This window comes from Stenella coeruleoalba, assembly GCF_951394435.1.
Source record: "Stenella coeruleoalba genome assembly, chromosome: 2".
In the NCBI taxonomy this organism is placed as follows: Eukaryota; Metazoa; Chordata; class Mammalia; order Artiodactyla; family Delphinidae; genus Stenella; species Stenella coeruleoalba.
In genome coordinates, this window is record NC_137147.1 from 59,088,921 (window position 1) to 59,106,187 (window position 17,267).

At 34.0% G+C, this 17,267-nt stretch overlaps 1 protein-coding gene across 6 annotated transcripts in view; it reads right to left on the reverse strand.

Annotated features, from left to right (window-relative positions):
* MIA2 (MIA SH3 domain ER export factor 2) overlaps positions 1–17,267 on the reverse strand; it is an 89,968-nt gene that overhangs the window by 40,448 nt on the left and 32,253 nt on the right. For 4 of the 6 annotated variants that reach the window (XM_079906372.1, XM_079906373.1, XM_079906374.1 and 1 more), the window contains 6 exons: positions 10,789–10,860; positions 8,486–8,596; positions 7,747–7,818; positions 6,875–6,979; positions 2,992–3,114; positions 995–1,115 (listed from right to left, as the gene is read on the reverse strand). In XM_079906372.1, coding sequence (XP_079762498.1) covers positions 995–1,115; positions 2,992–3,114; positions 6,875–6,979; positions 7,747–7,818; positions 8,486–8,596; positions 10,789–10,860 — 604 coding nt within the window. Of the gene's footprint in view, positions 1–994; positions 1,116–2,991; positions 3,115–6,874; positions 6,980–7,746; positions 7,819–8,485; positions 8,597–9,152; positions 9,180–10,788; positions 10,861–17,267 lie in introns of all 6 variants that reach the window. The other 2 variants (XM_079906375.1, XM_079906371.1) reach the window with 2 other exon arrangements.

Genomic DNA, 17,267 nt, shown 5'->3' on the forward strand with positions numbered 1-17,267 from the left:
TCTAACAAGGTTCTTCACCACTAACTCCAAGAACAGAGTTATAACAAGGATTTGGTATTCACCTAAATCCAGCCCACCATCTCAATTATTCTTAGAATCCTTCAGCATACAAAATATGAGTGGAATTGTACTCCAAATTAAAATAACATTAAAAAGCATGAGTTTTCTCATTAGAAAAAGAATTATTTCTTACAAGATAAAACAGAAGTGAAAAAGTATAAACAGAACTATACGTATTTACTTTGAAATGTACTTTTCTTCCAACACATTAATGCTATCATCAAAGAAAATCTTTTAAAAAATCACACCTTCTCCTTAATATTTGTTAATTATACAGGGGATGGAGGGAGAGAAAAGAGAAAGGGCACAAAAGTCGAAAGAACTATCATTGGGGGAAACTGGATGAAGATACATGAGACTTCTCTGTACTGCTTTTACAACTTTCTGTGAGTCTATAATTATGTCAAAACAAAATGTTCTTTTTTTAAGTCAAAGGAATTGGTTTGAAAATACACTAAGTGGCTACAGTGAACCTAACTTTGCTGAGTTTCCAGACTGCAACCGGCAATGGCAATAAGAATTTGGGATGGCCAAGATTAAAGTACTGTAAACATCTGAACCATCTAAAAAAAGAGGTATCCTGAGGCATTCATTTACATAACACTCGTTTTTCAAACTACTCACCCAGCCATTTGATCAGTTTACAGTACAGGGAAAAACAGGCATGGAAATGATTATGATGCAATGTGAAGAGTGCTGTAATGTACAACATATAAAAAGAACAGAGAGGAAGAAGACTGAAGGTCTATCTGAGAGGCTGAAAAAAGATTTACTGAAAAGGTGTTATCCCAGCCGAAACAACCATAAGGGATAGTGAGAGAGGGACAGAATATTACACAAGTATATAAAGAACATGGTGCACATGGGGAACTAAAAGGAAATACAAGAGCCAGTCATCGTTTTCGGTAAAAGAGGATAAGTCATGACTTAATACCTAAGTGCGCACCATTCCCTGAATCACTCTTCATTTCCAATTCCAAGTTATCATCATCTGTTATGTCTTCTCCAAGCACAGCAGCCCAGTCTTTCATCTTTTGTAAGCGCTCAGTCAGAGACTTGACATTTAGCAACGGGGGAAAAAAAGAGAGAGGGTAATACCTTATGCTAACAGCTTTACAACTTCTGAATGCATACTTGTAGTCTAAAAATCAATCCACATAGATGACGGTACAGGAGCTCTTATTCTCCACCTGGCATAAAATATGTAAACACTCTCAAAAACTCACATTTATTTACTATTAAACTCTGCAAGTTAAAAATCAAAACTGGTTACTCCTAAATCAAATACAATACTTGATAAGGGCCCATTTTTGCTAAAAGTATCACATGACTATAAAGCAACAAAACATATCTTAACGTGATGTTTCTCACTTGCCATAGTAAGAGTGGACATTAACATGAGAGTCAATTTTGTGTGAAGTCAAACAAATCCTCAAGTGAGGTACATGATATATAAAAAAATCACAGATTTCACAGATTCAATTTATTCAAGTAAACAACTAGCTGAGGAGCTCAACTGACATAAAGAAAAGGAAATTATAAAAGAGAATCTGAATTGGAACATTAAAGGTTTTCCAACAGTACTTTTTTGAATTTTCTTAAATAAAGGAAGATTTTCTTAAACCACAGAGAATAAAATAGACTGTCCCACATATTTCTGTGGAAGGACCCACCTAAAAAAACCATTCTGCTCTACAATTTCCACCCTTCGATCTCCTCCCTCTTGAGTTCCAGGCACAAATATCATGGCCTACAACTTTGAGTAGAGCTTGAGATTAGCATCTCATTCTTGTTCTGTTAGGAAGAGTCCCAAGTTCTTTAGTAGAGTAAGTTTAGGGAAAAAAAATGAAACAACAAAACAAATAAAACAAATTATGAATACAAATCCTAAAGATGGAATCTTAAAAACATCCTTAGTAGCAACGTAAATAGCATAAATGTACAGCTTCCAAGATGAAAACATCCATTTCACTGTGTAGATTACAGAATGTTAATTGTACAGCTTATTACTTAGTATTTACACTTGAGTATCTGTTTGCAGTTTGAAAGTATAAGATCTAAAAGGGTAGGCAGGTGGACATATATACACTACCAAATGTAAAATAGATAGCTAGTGGGAAGCAGCCGCATAGCACAGGGAGATCAGCTCGGTGCTTTGTGACCACCTAGAGGGGTGGGATATGGAGGATGGGAGGGAGATGCAAGAGGGAGGAGATATGGGGATATATGTATATGTATAGCTGATTCACCTATATATAATGCAGAAACTAACACACCATTGTAAAGCAACTATACTCCAATAAAGATGTTAAAAAATTAATTGATTAATTAATTAAATTTAATTAAATAAAAGGGTAGGCAGGAAAAAGTGGTAGGAGGGAGAGACAGGGCGTAGGGGAAAAAAATCAACAAATCCGAATAGTAATATCAACTATTTTATTCCTATTGGAGTCAAATTTCAATTAGATTTACTTAAAGTAGTCCTCTCTGTAAAAAGTACATGTATCAGTTAATCTAGTATTAAAGACATTCACCTAATACACATAACCTCATTTGTCCAGTTTATAAAATTCTTTCCAACCTCTTCTTTTCAACAAAAAAAGATGGCAATCTTAAGATAAAAGGTAAAATCCAATATCCTTTGTCTTTCTTCACTAAATACCCAGGCTAAAATACAGAGGAGAGAAGAAAAAAGGACACAGGGAATATAGATGTATATATACTACAAATCTACAAAGTCTTCAAGGAACATTAGGCAGCAAGGATATCAACACTGGTACAAATTGGAATGTATGCCCAAAAGTATACTTCCTCAAATTTGGCCAAATAAATTATCAAAATAAAAGCTGCTAAAAACAAAAATTTTCAAATTCCATAAATTAGTATAAAATTCTAGCTTAACTCATTCACTAAACCAGCAGGGTCATTTACCTTCATCTGATTTTCTTTATCACATAAAACTTGTTCCACATGTACTTTGGAGTCTTCGAATGTTATTTTCTGTTTATTAAGTTCATTCACTTTTTCTCTCCATTCTTCAGCTTCTTGTAAAAGCTAAAATTCAAATCCCAAATAAAAAGAAAAGCAACTCATATTAATCTCATCATACTTATGTGTAGGTACACTTATTTATATATCTAAGGTGTATCATTAATAGAACCTCACAAAAAGGAAAAGCACCTCATTATCTTATCATATGTAGGTGTAGATGCACTTATTTATATACCTAGGTGTACCACTAATAAATATGCAACACAATGTGTTACTGAGAAGGGAGAGAGAAAGGGAGGGGGGGAAGGAGAGAGGAAGGAAAGGAGGAATGGAATGAGGAAAGAAGGGAAGGAAGGAAAGCGGGAAGGAAGGAAGGGCTCCTGTTTTCAAAGAACTTTCAAAACAGGGGTAAGGCAAAATAAGACACTTAAACATTCGTCAACTGATTTACATAATAAACTTATATCAAATAAAAAGGTTTCTAAGACAAGCATATTTGTTAGATTTGGCCATTCCTTATATCCCATATAACATGCCATACCTTACTTGTATTAAAATTTATTTTTTTAATCATGTGCCATTTTGTGGTTAATTAACCTTCAGAATACCATTAATCTAGAACAGGTCAAATTCTGCATAAATAATCTTTTACTGTATATACTTTTACAGGAGAGGAAAGATTTTCTCAACATGAATAAAAGATAAAGATTGTTATAAAAGATAAACTTAACTACATACTGCTTAAAAGCTTTGCAAATCAAAAAATAACAGAAATAAAATTTAAAAACAAGTAACGAGAAAGAAATTCTTATATATACCAAAGCGTTAATAACCTTAACATGCAAAGAGCTCTTAGAAGTCATTAAGAAAAATAGCCCCCCCCGAAAAATAGAATCAGCAAGCAATTTACAAAAGAATCGGCCTATATATATATATATATATATATATATATATGAAAAAAAAAGGCCAATTTTATTTAGTCTTTAAAACTCTATTCTATCAAATAGTAATTACTGGGTTTCTCTGAAAAACTAAGGCTTCATTAGCATATTCCCTAGCACAAGAAAAACCAATCCTTCTCCATGCATGTATAATAGAATAAGACAACACTGACAGATTAAAAATAAATAAGAATTGAAGAATGAAAGATTTGGTGATTGGCTGGTCTCTAGTGATTTACTAAAGACACTGCATACACAGCATGCAGTCTTATAAGGTTAAAGAAGGAACGTGTTAGAACATGGAATCAGTGAATACAGAATAGTTTATTTCAAGAACTCTGGTGATTAAAAAGGAATTAGATGAAAGCAGTTATAAAGAGTAAGACAATCTAGGTGAAATTTTTTTTTCAAGGTACAAAAGGTCACTTTTGATTATATTGATAACATAGCAAAATTAACACAGGGTGTACTTTCTCCTGAAATCTACTAAGATGACAGTAAAGAGGTTTAAGGGAAAAAAAGCATAAACCCTCAAGGAAAAAGAGAAAACGTGATGAGGAAAAAGATAATTCTAGAAGTGGAAAGTGGAAAGAGATGGAAGCACAGTAAAAGACCAGACAGAAGTGAAATCTAAGGCAGAAGATGGGAGACTCTAAAAGCAGGTTGACTTGATACAACTCAGAATGGCTTATGATTTGGAGGCACAAGTACTACGGTATATGTGGAATGAAAAGAGGAGGACTACTCAAAAGTCTTTATGAAAAGCAGTTAGAAAATCCCCTAAGTTCTCCCCGCACACATATACACACACTCTAATGCTCAGTCCATCCCTCTCCCCCACACACACCACTGTCTTTCACATGCATGCACACATGCACATGCACAGGCACACTCACACACATACACACACATCTGGCAAGAACCTGGAAGGTTATTCTCTGGAGAGCTAGAATCTGAAACTCTGGGACACCTGACCCAGGTAAAGGTGTGAGTAACAAGCTGAAAACATAAAAGCATTAAGCAAAAGTTGACTTACTGAAATGAAGAGTGAGATACCAGCCCTCCTGACCTCACTAAGCTGCTTACCTCACTGCTGGGAAACAGGCTTATACCTCCCAAATGGGAACTATGGAGGAGTCATCCCTGTGGAAAATGGTCTTTGAATACCAACAATCAGGGATCCTCCAATGAAATACCCTAGCCAGATTACCCTATGGAGGGGTCCACAAAAAACACACACAGGGCTTCCAATTAGATTTGGAGAGCTTCACTATTAAATGAGCAGACACCCAAGAACCATCAAATACCTGAAAAAAGAAACTCTTAGATAAAAGACATAGACTAAAACAGAAAATAAAGGAGCTCAAAGGAAACAAGGCAACTCAGGGAAGAACATGTCAAAAAAGAGAAAAAAAAACCCATAATATCCTCAGCAAAGTAAGACACTGCACCCATGAAACCAGAAAAAGGCATAAGCAAAAAAAGAACTCTTACAAGTGAAAAATAGCAGAGAATAAGTGAATGAAAGTTCCACAGACACAAAGAAACCAAAAAAGACATTTTCAATAATTTCATATATCATACAAAATACACCCCAAAAAGTATGAAATAATTTAAGTAAATTTCCCAGAACTGAATCAAGAGCAAGTTTCCAGACTGAGAGTATCCAACAAATGTATAGAAAAAGACCCACACTAAGGCACACCATCATGAAATTTTAGAGAACTGGAAACAATGAAAGATATTAAAATTTTCTACCGGAGAAAAGAGTAGGTCACAAAAAAGGTTCAGTAATCCAAATAGCACTTGACTTCTCAAAAGTAATATGGAAAATGAAGACAATAGAGCAATTATGTCAAAATATCAAGAAAAAAAAATTTCAACCCAGAAGATACCCAACCAAAATGTTAACAGTATGAAAGAAGAAGACAGTCTAAGTCATGAAAGTTTTTTAAAAGTTACCTCCTATACCTTTTCTCAGGAAGCTAATCAAGGGAATTCACCACATAAAAGCACAGGTAGGACACAGGAAATAAAAGATCTAACACAAAAGAAAGACAAGGGAAAGGATGGGGGTGAAGTGAAATCTCAGAACAGCAGAAGTATAACAGACCTAGAGAACAAGTTCCTACTGGACCAGGAGGATGGAAGACCCCAGGAAGGACTGCTTCAAGGAAAAAATGAAATTAATAGATTAACCAAAGCATTTGAACACATAAATATTTACATAATCTCTAAAAGAGATATATATGATTGAACTACAGATGAATTACAGATAGGTATAAAAAGAAGACAATTATTAACTCTCGGGCAAATAAAATGTTGAGTGAAATGGAATATGTAATCAGAGCACACCATGTGTCTCAGCTGTAATATTTAGAAAATCATAAATAATGTAATCATTAAAAAATTTTCCCACTGAAAAATTATAACTATCGGGAGAACAGTTGGAGAGGAAATATATTTGGGTATGTGGCAGTGTATACATATGTGGGGAGGAAGAGGGTAAAAGTTAAATCCTCATTAGATCTGCCACAACAACTGCTTCTGTCTTCAGGGCCCAGACACACAGCTGCAATAACTCACGGTATTCTCTGCCCTCCTTCAGTCTGGCTTTGAAGATTTGTGCTAAATGCTATTTGTTATTATTATTAAAATGCTGAGTGCCCGGGCTTACTTTCACTCCTGGGGGAAGAGGGTTCCAGGAATACAGACCTCTGTATCCTATATAAAAGAGACACCATAGGACACACAGGAGATTGTCCTGATCTTGTGGTCTCCAGAAAGAGCCTACTTTTGCCCCTAGCATGGGTCAGTCATGACTATGCCCAGAACGTTTATAATTACATACTCACAAGCTGGAGTCCCTTTACAGTACAAACCTGTTTCTGGCTTTCCTGAAGTTGAGAATTTTCACTCAAAGCCTCTTTTATAGCTACCTTAAGTCTTTCTTCATTCATCTGAAATATTTTGAAGGTTGTTTTGGCCTAAGTAAAATACAACATATTGAGATTACAAGAATTAGTTTAATACAATAGCTCTTTTTTATACGCACTCCCTGAAACATGGAATTAAAGTCAAAAACATGCCAATATTAATAGGAGAGACAGCATGCTGTAGCAGAAAAAAAGTCTGGCCTAGACTCAAGGTCTAGTCACTCAAGGTCTAGTTGCTCCGCCACTAACTTGCCACATGACCTTGGACAAATGATTTAACCTCCTGTAACCTTCTATGTACTATGCAGCAAATTCTGTTAACTTTCTACTCTCTGTCTCTCTTACCAGAATTTAAAATCCACAAGAGGGGCTTCCCTGGTGGCACAGTGGTTGAGAGTCCGCCTGCCGATGCAGGGGGCACGGGTTCGTGCCCCGGTCCGGGAAGATCCCACATGCCGCGGAGCGGCTGGGCCCGTGAGCCATGGCCGCTGAGCCTGCGCGTCCGGAGCCTGTGCTCCGCGACGGGAGAGGCTACAGCAGTGAGAGGCCCGCATACAGCAAAAAAAAAAAAAAAATCCACAAGAGCCTTCCTATTTTGTCTACTAATATTAAGTGCCAATCACCTTCAACAGTGACCAGTACATAGCAATGGCTCAATAAATACTGTCCAATGAAAAAAATGAACTTTCCTCAGATACCCTGTATTTTTAAAATATATCTGAATTCTATTATTATAGCTTATTCTTTAATTATAAAAGTAATAGTAAAATGTAAGTGATTTTCAAAAGCAACAGAGCTATTAAAGTAATTCAACTTACTTCAGATACTTGTGATTTGAGGGACTTTGATTCATCTTCTAGGGACTGTATCCTTTTTGAAATATCCACCATCTAAAAAGGCAGTATAAATCAATAAACAAGTATATACTAAACTCCTCCAGTTTCCAAGATGCCATATATATTAACTATATTATTAACCTAACACTTTTGCTCCAAAAGTGAGGGTTCAAATTAAGAAACATTCTCAGCCATATGCTTAAAGGGATTTCATACAAAAGTTACATAACAACAGTATTTCAACTCATCTTTAATATTTCGTAACACTTAAGTTATATAGGCACAAAAGAAGTCCACTAGCATCATATCTTACTAAATAATCTCACACACATCAAGATCATCCTTAAGACAGATTTTAAAATAGAAAGACAAATAAAGGAAAGTTAAAGTTCTTAATACAAGTTTTGAGTAATTTAAAAAAATCCACTATGTATGTGACTGTTCAACTTAAATTATTTGTGTGAGCTACTTCCATAGTGCAAATAGACAATTTCTATAAGAATATGAAAGAAATGTAACATAATAATGGTAACCTCTAACAAATGAAAAGAGCTAGTGGATCTGGAAATTTTTATTCTCCACTTTACAGCCTTCTGTACTCTTTGGATTTCTTTTTTTTTTTTTTTTTTACAGTGCATGTAATACTTTAACCAAAATCATATCATTTTTTTTAACTCAATAACTTTCTTTTTCCTACAGTTTCCTCAAACACAAGTCTTACCAATTCATCTTGTTCCGAATGTTTAGATTTCTCTTCTTTTAACTCTTTTTCTAGAATGAGTATTTCATCCTCAAGTTCAGATGTGGACCTAGTCAGCTTTTCACAGACTGCCTAAAAGAGGAAGCCAACTTTATAAGACTGACATGGGAATTTTTGGTCAAGATAAATCAGATGAGTGTAATCAAATGCATACACTATAAGTTAAATAAGTCTAATTTATATATTTGTTCATTTTTATAACACTGAAATAACAGCAATACTAGCAGGTATCACCAATTTTTTCTATAAAGAGACAGAAAGTAAATATTTTAGGCTTGAAGGCCACATAGTTTCTGTCCCAGCTATTCAAGTGATATGCATATGTAGTGAGAAAGCAAAGGCTATATGTAAATGAATGAGCATGGCTGTGTTTCAATAAAATTTTATTTACAATAACAGGTGGAGAGCTCAGAGTGTAGTTTGCCAACTTCTGCTCTAAAGCATTGTAAAAGAAACGATAAGAAAAAACCAAATTTAATATAAATAAATAAAATAAAAAATAAATTCAAAAAACAATCAAGATAATATTCTACACTGAATTAAGACATATTTTCTGTGACCTTTTTAATTTAAAATGATTAGTTGTTGGATTATTCCAATTGGATTTTAAATACTGTAATAAACATACCTCTGATATTTGTGATCCTTCAACAAACTTGTTAAAAAAAACCAAAAGAATCAAAGAATTTAATGCAGGCCAAAATAAAAGTAGCACAAGTACATACGATATCATACTGGTTAAAAAACTCATTTATATATATATATATATATATATATATATATATATATATATATATATATATATATATTTCCCCAAATTTGACTATCTGATTATATGAATTCTCTGACTTGAATCAAAATTACTCTATTGTTTTGATTTTATCTATAGAGTCAAACATTAATTTTTGTAATTATATCACATTATAGTTTATATTCAACTATGTTTACCAATCTTGAAAATAAACACTATATGTTTAAAAAAATAACTAAAATTAGAGGAAAACTTCCAAAATATTCATTATAAAGTAAAAATTTAGCTAATTTTATGGCCAGATTACATAAATTCAATGCCTGAGAATAAATCGGTGTGTTTTATTTTATCCACAACATCACAAAGCTTGAGTAAATATTTTTGCTACCAGTTTTTGCTGTTTTGTCAGCATACTAAATTCCTTATAAAATTATCTTTTAATCAATCTAATAAATTACTACCATAACAGCAGTTAAAACAGAGGGTCAACAAATAAAATACAACAATTTTAACAAGTTCTTAAGAATATTAATAGGTAACAAATGAAGAAAGAAAAGGTTAAGAAATTCATTTCATTTGGAATTCAATTTATAATTTCCTTTGGACTCTACTAAGAAATTTTGATTCATGATACATATGCTTTCTGATGATTACAGACATCAGTGATTGAGAACCGCCAAGCTGAACTGACTGAACTCGTACAACAAAGGTACAAAGTCCATTGTTTTCTACTTTAATATTAGTATGCTTTTTACAACATTTCCATCTCTAAAGAAATTGCTATTACTTACCCTAATCTGTCGTAGCTTAGCTAAATGACAAATTATCACAGCTTCCTTCCTTACTATTACCTAAATCATGCCTCACTCAGGAGAGCTGACTCTTTATCTCTTCCAAACTCCACATTCAGTGGCATCATGTTGGTACCTTGAAATTGGTCAAGGTGGGAGTATTTACACAACAGAACCCAGCAAATGCTACAAACAAAGGCTCCTGCTTTCTAAACAGCCAGTTGTTAAACATTTACCAGCACACCACCGTGTATAACATAAATCTTTGGTCTAATTCTAGTCAGCTCCTAATACATTGGTATGAGGTAAAGGCAAGTACTGCCTCAACTTACATAATTTTTCATTGCCAACTATTCCTAAATTTATGAAAATAAATCCTATTTTTCCTTCCTAGAGCAAACTGAGTCAAAAAAGAAATGGTTACCTTAATACACTTCCCAGGAATGAAGAATCAAGAGCTTCTATATAGCTCTAGGTTACATTGAACTGAATATGCTTCACTCAAAACAAGTTACCAACAAGAGCTCAAATTTTTAAAATACCTTACGCTACTTACTAATATTCTGTTTCCTATATTTAACTTCTTAAGTTTTAACATCTAGAGATACTCTTTCACATTTCCTTTGAAATGTGAGTTTTGAGAAGATACATGACTTTCAAAATTTATGTTATTTAGTAAGAATCTTCCCCCTAACTTTTATAATTATACTATTTGTTTTTACCTCCAAACTTTGTGCTTCTGTTGACTCCTTCTCAAAGCTGGCATCCTTTAAAGATGACTCTAAGCCTTCATACTGAAAGAAAGCAACACTGTAAGTAAAGGGGCCGTAAATTTTATTCCAAACTACACCTGCCCTATGACCCACCAATTCCATGAGAAGGAAGAGTAAATCCTCACTGCAGAAAGATAACATTGCCCACAGTTTCAAATTTACCACTATAATTTCTGTTATACTATTACTGATACTCAACATAAAATAATCTGGCATTCAAGAAAACAAGAGCTGACTGAGAACCAAGAGAAAAAAATAAGAGAGCAGACTCTTGGAGGATTCAGGTAATACAGTTCTCCTTCAGACATTAAAATAAGTAAGCTTGATATGTAAGAGGAACCAAAATAATTAAACCAGAAAAAAAGAACTACAAAAAACAGCCACACAAACTTTAGAACTGAAAAAGGAAATAAAAGAAATTAAGATGGTTTAAAAGATGATTAGATACAGATGAAGACAATTAGTAAAATGGAAGCTAGATTAGAAGAAAACATCTAGACTGAAGTGTGAAGAAAGAGATAAGAAACCCAGAAAAGAACATAAGAGATACATGGGATATAGTAAAAAACTAAAATACAAGTATTTAAAATTACAGGAAGAGAAAAAAAAGAAAGCAATAACAATATTTGAAAAGGTTATGATCAAGAGTGTTACAAAACTAAAGAAAGTCATTAAGCCACAGATTCTAGAACATCATGAAGCCCAGGGATGATAAATAGAAGAAACCACATCTAGACAACTAGTAACGCTGCTGAAAATCAAAGATAAAGAGAAAATCATAAAAGTAGCCAGATAGTTTCTTATAAAGTTATACAATACCTGCCCTATGACCTACCAATTCTAATACTAGATATTTACAAAAGAGAAATGAAAATATATACCCCACACACACACAAAAAAAGATAGAATGATCATAGCAACTTTATTCATAATAGCCAAAAGCTAGAAATAACCATATTAAGTGGTAAATGGATAAAAAAAATTGTGATATGTTGATGTAATGCAAATTTACTTGCAAGTTAAAATAAAAAACTACTAGTATATGCAACAACATAGTGAATCTCAAAAATACAATGCTAACTGAAAAAAGGCAGAAACAAAAGTATGATTTCATTTATACAAACTCTGAAACAGACAAAAACTAATTTATGGTGATAGAAATAAAAACGGTTGCCGGCAGGGGTAGGGGACTGAGTGAAAATGAGCACAAGGGAAATATAAGGGTGATAGAAATGTTTTATGTATTGATGGGAGTGGTAGCTTCATGGGTGAATATACCTGTCAAAATTCACAGAACTGCATATTTAAGAATGTCCTTTTTATTATATGAAAATTATACCTCAATTTTTAAAATTGAAAGAGAAAAAATACAAAACAAGATCACCAAATTGCAATAAAACTTATAGCTGACTTTGACCCACAAACAACATGCCAAGGAAAAAAATCAGTAAAATGAGATGTCCAAAGTGCTTAAAGAAAATAACTGCAACTGCCAACTCAGACTTCTATAAAGAGCATTATACAAAATGGAGAAATAAAGACGTTATCAGACAAACAAAAACTAAGAGAATTTATCAACAGTATATTCCAGAAAAGAAAAGACCAGGAAGTTTCTCTATCCTTCAGGAGGAAGGAAAATCATCCCAGATAGAAGGTGGAAACGAAAGAAAGAATAAAGAACAATGGAAAGAATAAATGTGTGGATAAATTCAAATGAATCTTGACTGTTTCAAAGAATAATAAAATGATTTGGAGGTTTATATAAAGTCAAAATACAGTGCAACAGGGCTTCCCTGGTGGCGCAGTGGTTAAGAATCTGCCTGCCAATGCAGGGGACATGGGTTCGAGCCCTGATCTGGGAAGATCCCACATGCCAGGGAGCAACTAAGCCCGTGTGCCACAACTACTGTGTCTGCGCTCTACAGCCCGCAAGCCACAACTACTGAAGCCCATGTGCCTAGAGCCCATGCTCCGCAACAAGAGAAGCCACCACAATGAGAAGCCCGCGCACCGTAATGAAGAGTAGCCCCCACTTGCAAAAACCAGAGAAAGCCCGCATGCAGCATCAAAGACACAACGCAGCCAAAAATAAAAATAAATTAAATAAATTAATAATGAGAAGAAAAATACATATATATATATACTGCAACAGCACTTAAATAAAAGGGGGCAAGTGGAATTAAAGCATTCTAAGATCTTTGCATTATCCAGTAAGTAGCAACAGCACAAATTTATATTAGAATTTAATAAATTAAGGATACATGTTGCAATCTCTAAGGTAACCATTAAAAAAATAAAATCTATAACAAATGCATTGATGTAGAAAATACTGAATTAATAAATGACTATTTCAATCCAGAAGAAAACAAGAGAAGAGAAAAAGCCACATGGGACAGGTGGGTCAAATAGAAAACAAACAGTTAAGATGGTTGATTTGACCCCTAATAAATTAGAAATTACATTAAATGCAAATGAACTAAATAATCTAATTAAAAGATTTTTTTAGACTGATTAACAAAAGCAAAACCCATCTGTAGGCTGTTTCCAAAAGAGACAGCTTAAACAAAAGTATATAATAAGGTTGAAAGTAAAATAATGGGAAAAGATCTACCACGCAAATGTTCACCAAGTGAAAATTGGGATTGTTACACTGTATATCAGACAAAGTCAATTACTACAAATACAAAACAAAAAGACAACCTTCAGAATGTGAGAAAATATCTGCAAACAAAGCAACTAACAAGGGATTAATCTCCAAAATATACAAACAGCTCATGTAGTTCAATTATCAAAAAAAACCAAATAATCCAATCAAAAAATGGGCAGAAGATCTAAATAGACATTTCTCCAAAAAAAGACATACAGATGGCCAAAAAGCACATGAAAAGATTCTCAACATCACTAATTATCAGAGAAATGCAAATCAAAACCGCAATGAGGTAATCACCTCACACTGGTCAGAATGGCCACCATCAAAAAATCTACAAACAATAAATGCTGGAGAGGGTGTGGAGAGAAGGGAACCCTCTACACTGTTGGTGGGAATATAAATTGGTACAGCCACTATGGAGAACAGTATGGAGGTTCTTTAAAAAACTAAAAATAGAACTACGATATGACCCAGCAATCTTACTCCTAGGCATGTACCCGGAGAAAACCATAATTCAAAAAGATACATGCACCCCAATGTTCATTGCAGCACTGTTTACAATACAATAGCCAGGACATGGAAGTAACCTAAATGTCCATCAACAGAGGAATGGATAAAGAAGATGTGGTACATATATACAATGGAATATTACTCGGCCATTAAAAAGAATGAAATAATGCCATTTGCAGCAACATGGATCGACCTAGAGATTGTCATACTGAGTGAAGTAAGTCAGACACAGAAAGACAGATATCATATGATATTGCTTATATGCGGAATCTAAAAAAAGGGGTACAGGGGCTTCCCTGGTGGCGCAGTGGTTGAGAGTCTGCCTGCTGATGCAGGGGACACGGGTTCGTGCCCCGGTCCGGGAGGATCCCACATGCCGCAGAGCGGCTGGGTCCGTGAGCCATGGCCACTGGGCCTGCATGCCTGGAGCCTGTGCTCCGCAACGGGAGAGGCCACAACAGTGAGAGGCTCGCGTACCGCAAAAAAAAAAAAAGGGGGGGGTACAAACGAACTTATTTACAAAACAGAAGTAGAGTCACAGATATAGAAAACAAACTTATGGTTACCAGGGGATAAGGAGAAGGAGGGATAAATTGGAGACTGGGGTTGACATATACACACTACTATATATAAAATAGATAACTAGTAAGAACCTGCTGTATAGGACAGGAAACTCTACTCAATACTCTGTAATGGCCTATATGGGAAAAGAATCTAAAAAAGAGTGGATATATGTATATGTATAACTGATTCACTTTGGTGTACACTTGAAACTAACACTATATTGTAATAAATCAAATATACTCCAATAAAAATTTTTAAAAAAGGAATTACTACAAATAAAACAGGGGTATTCATAATGATAAAACGGTCAATCTAACTAAGAAAATAAATAATTTTAAATCTATATGCATCTAACATAGCCTCAATATTCATAAAAATAATAAAACTAAGAGAAAAACGAATCTACAATATTAATGGGAAATTTTAACATATTTCTCTCAATAACCAATAGACGATATGAATAAAAAATTAACAAGTGACAATTTTTATATTTACATACCAATAAACTAGTAAATAAAATGGTATGGTATTGACACAAGGATAATAATAGTATATATGTATATTGTATATGAAACATTTACCAAAATCAATCTTATGCAAAGCCAGAAATTAAGTATCAACAAATAAAGGAACGAAATCATACAAAGGATATTCTCTGAATTAAATATAATTAGGTAGAATTAGGCTAAAACTTAATAACAAATAAACTATTGGGAAATCCCCATATGTTAGGAAAGTAATAAATATCCTAACAAATAACCAATGTTTCAAAGAAAATATCACAATAAAATTTTTAAAATATTTTACACTGAATGATCAGCAAACCATGACATATCAAAACGAACAAGATGCTTTAATAAAAGCCAAACTTGCCAAGTAAATTATAACTTTAATGCAGAAATTATAAAAGAAGGCTAAAAACTCAATGATTTTAGTATCCATCCCAAGAAGTGATAAAAAAGAAAAGCAAGTAAACCAAAGAAAAGTTAAAAATGAAGTAATAAAGACAGTAATGAATTAGAAAGGAAATAAAGTAAAAAGAATCAACTGAGCCAAAAGATTGTTCTTTGGAAACACTAAAAAAGTTGATAAACCACTGTCAAGGATAAGGTGACAAAGAGAGAAAGACAGACAATCAACCTAATGTCAGAAATAAAAGAGCAGACCTCTCTGAAGGTCCCATAAATGTTTAGAAAATAACAAGAGAATAAACACTATACCAGCAATTAGCAAATAAAAGATTTTTTTTTAAAATTCCATTTGCAGTAACATCAAAAAGAAAAAATACTTAGAAATAAATTTAGCAAAAGAAGTGTAAACCTAATACTCTGCGAACTACAAAATATTACAGAAATAAAGAAGACCTAAATAAATGGAAAGGCAGCCCATATTCATGGATCAGAAGACATAATACTGCTAAGATGGCAATAACCCCAAACTGATCTACTGATTCAACATAAGCCCTATCAAAATCCCAGCTAATTTATTTGCAGAAATTGCAAGCTGATCCTAAAATTCATAGAAAATGCAAAAGGCTCAGAATGATCTTGAAAAGTTGGAGGACTTATACTTCCCAATTTCAAACCTTACTGCAAAGCTACACGAATCAAGACAGTGTGAAACTGGCATTAAGGATAGACATATAAATCAATGAAATACAACTGAGAGCCCAGAAATGCACCCTCACAATTATGGTCAGCTGATTTTCAACAAGGATGCCACAACAATTCAATGGGGAAAGATTAGTCATTTCAACAACAGTGCTAAGACAACTGGATATCCACATGCCAAAAATAAAGCTGGACCCCTACCTAACAATATACAAAAATTAATTCAAAATAGATCAAAGATCTGAACATAACAGCTAATCACATAAAACTTTTAGAAGGAAACACAGATGTAAATCTTTGTGACCTTGTTTTAAGCAACAGTTTCTTAGAAATGACACCAAAAGCATAACCAACAAAAGAAAAAATAGATAAACTGAGCATCACCAAAATTAAAAATTTCTATGCTTCAAATATACCACCAAGAAAGTGAGGAGAACATGCCACAGAATAAGAGAAAATATTTGCTAATTACATATCTGATAAGGGGCTCATATCTATAATATATAAAGTTAGAACTCAATAACAAAGACAAATAACCCTATTTAAAAATAGGCAAAGGGGGCTTCCCTGGTGGCACAGTGGTTAAGAATCCGCCTGACAATGCAGTGGACACGGGTTTGAGCTCTGGGCGGGGAAGATCCCATATGCCATGGAGCAACTAAGCCCATGTGCCACAAATACTGAGCCTGCACTCTAGAGCCCACAAGCCACAACTACAGAGGCCGCATGCCACAACTACTGAAGCCCGCGCGCCTAGAGCCCGCGCTCTACAACAAAGAGAAGCCACCACAATGAGAAGCCTGCACACCGCAACGAAGAGTAGCCCCCGTGCACCGCAACTACAGAAAGCCTGTGCGCAACAACAAAGACCCAACGCAGCCAAAAATTAATTAATTAATTTTTAAAAATTAAAAATAGGCAAAGGAACTGAGTAGACATTTCTCCAAAGAAAATATATAAATGCCAATAAGCAAATGAAAAGATGTTCAACATCACTAGCCATCAGGGAAACGCAAATTAAAACCTCACTGACACAACACTGTAAACCAACTATACTTCAATAAAATCAAAAAAAAAAAAAAGAAACACCTCAT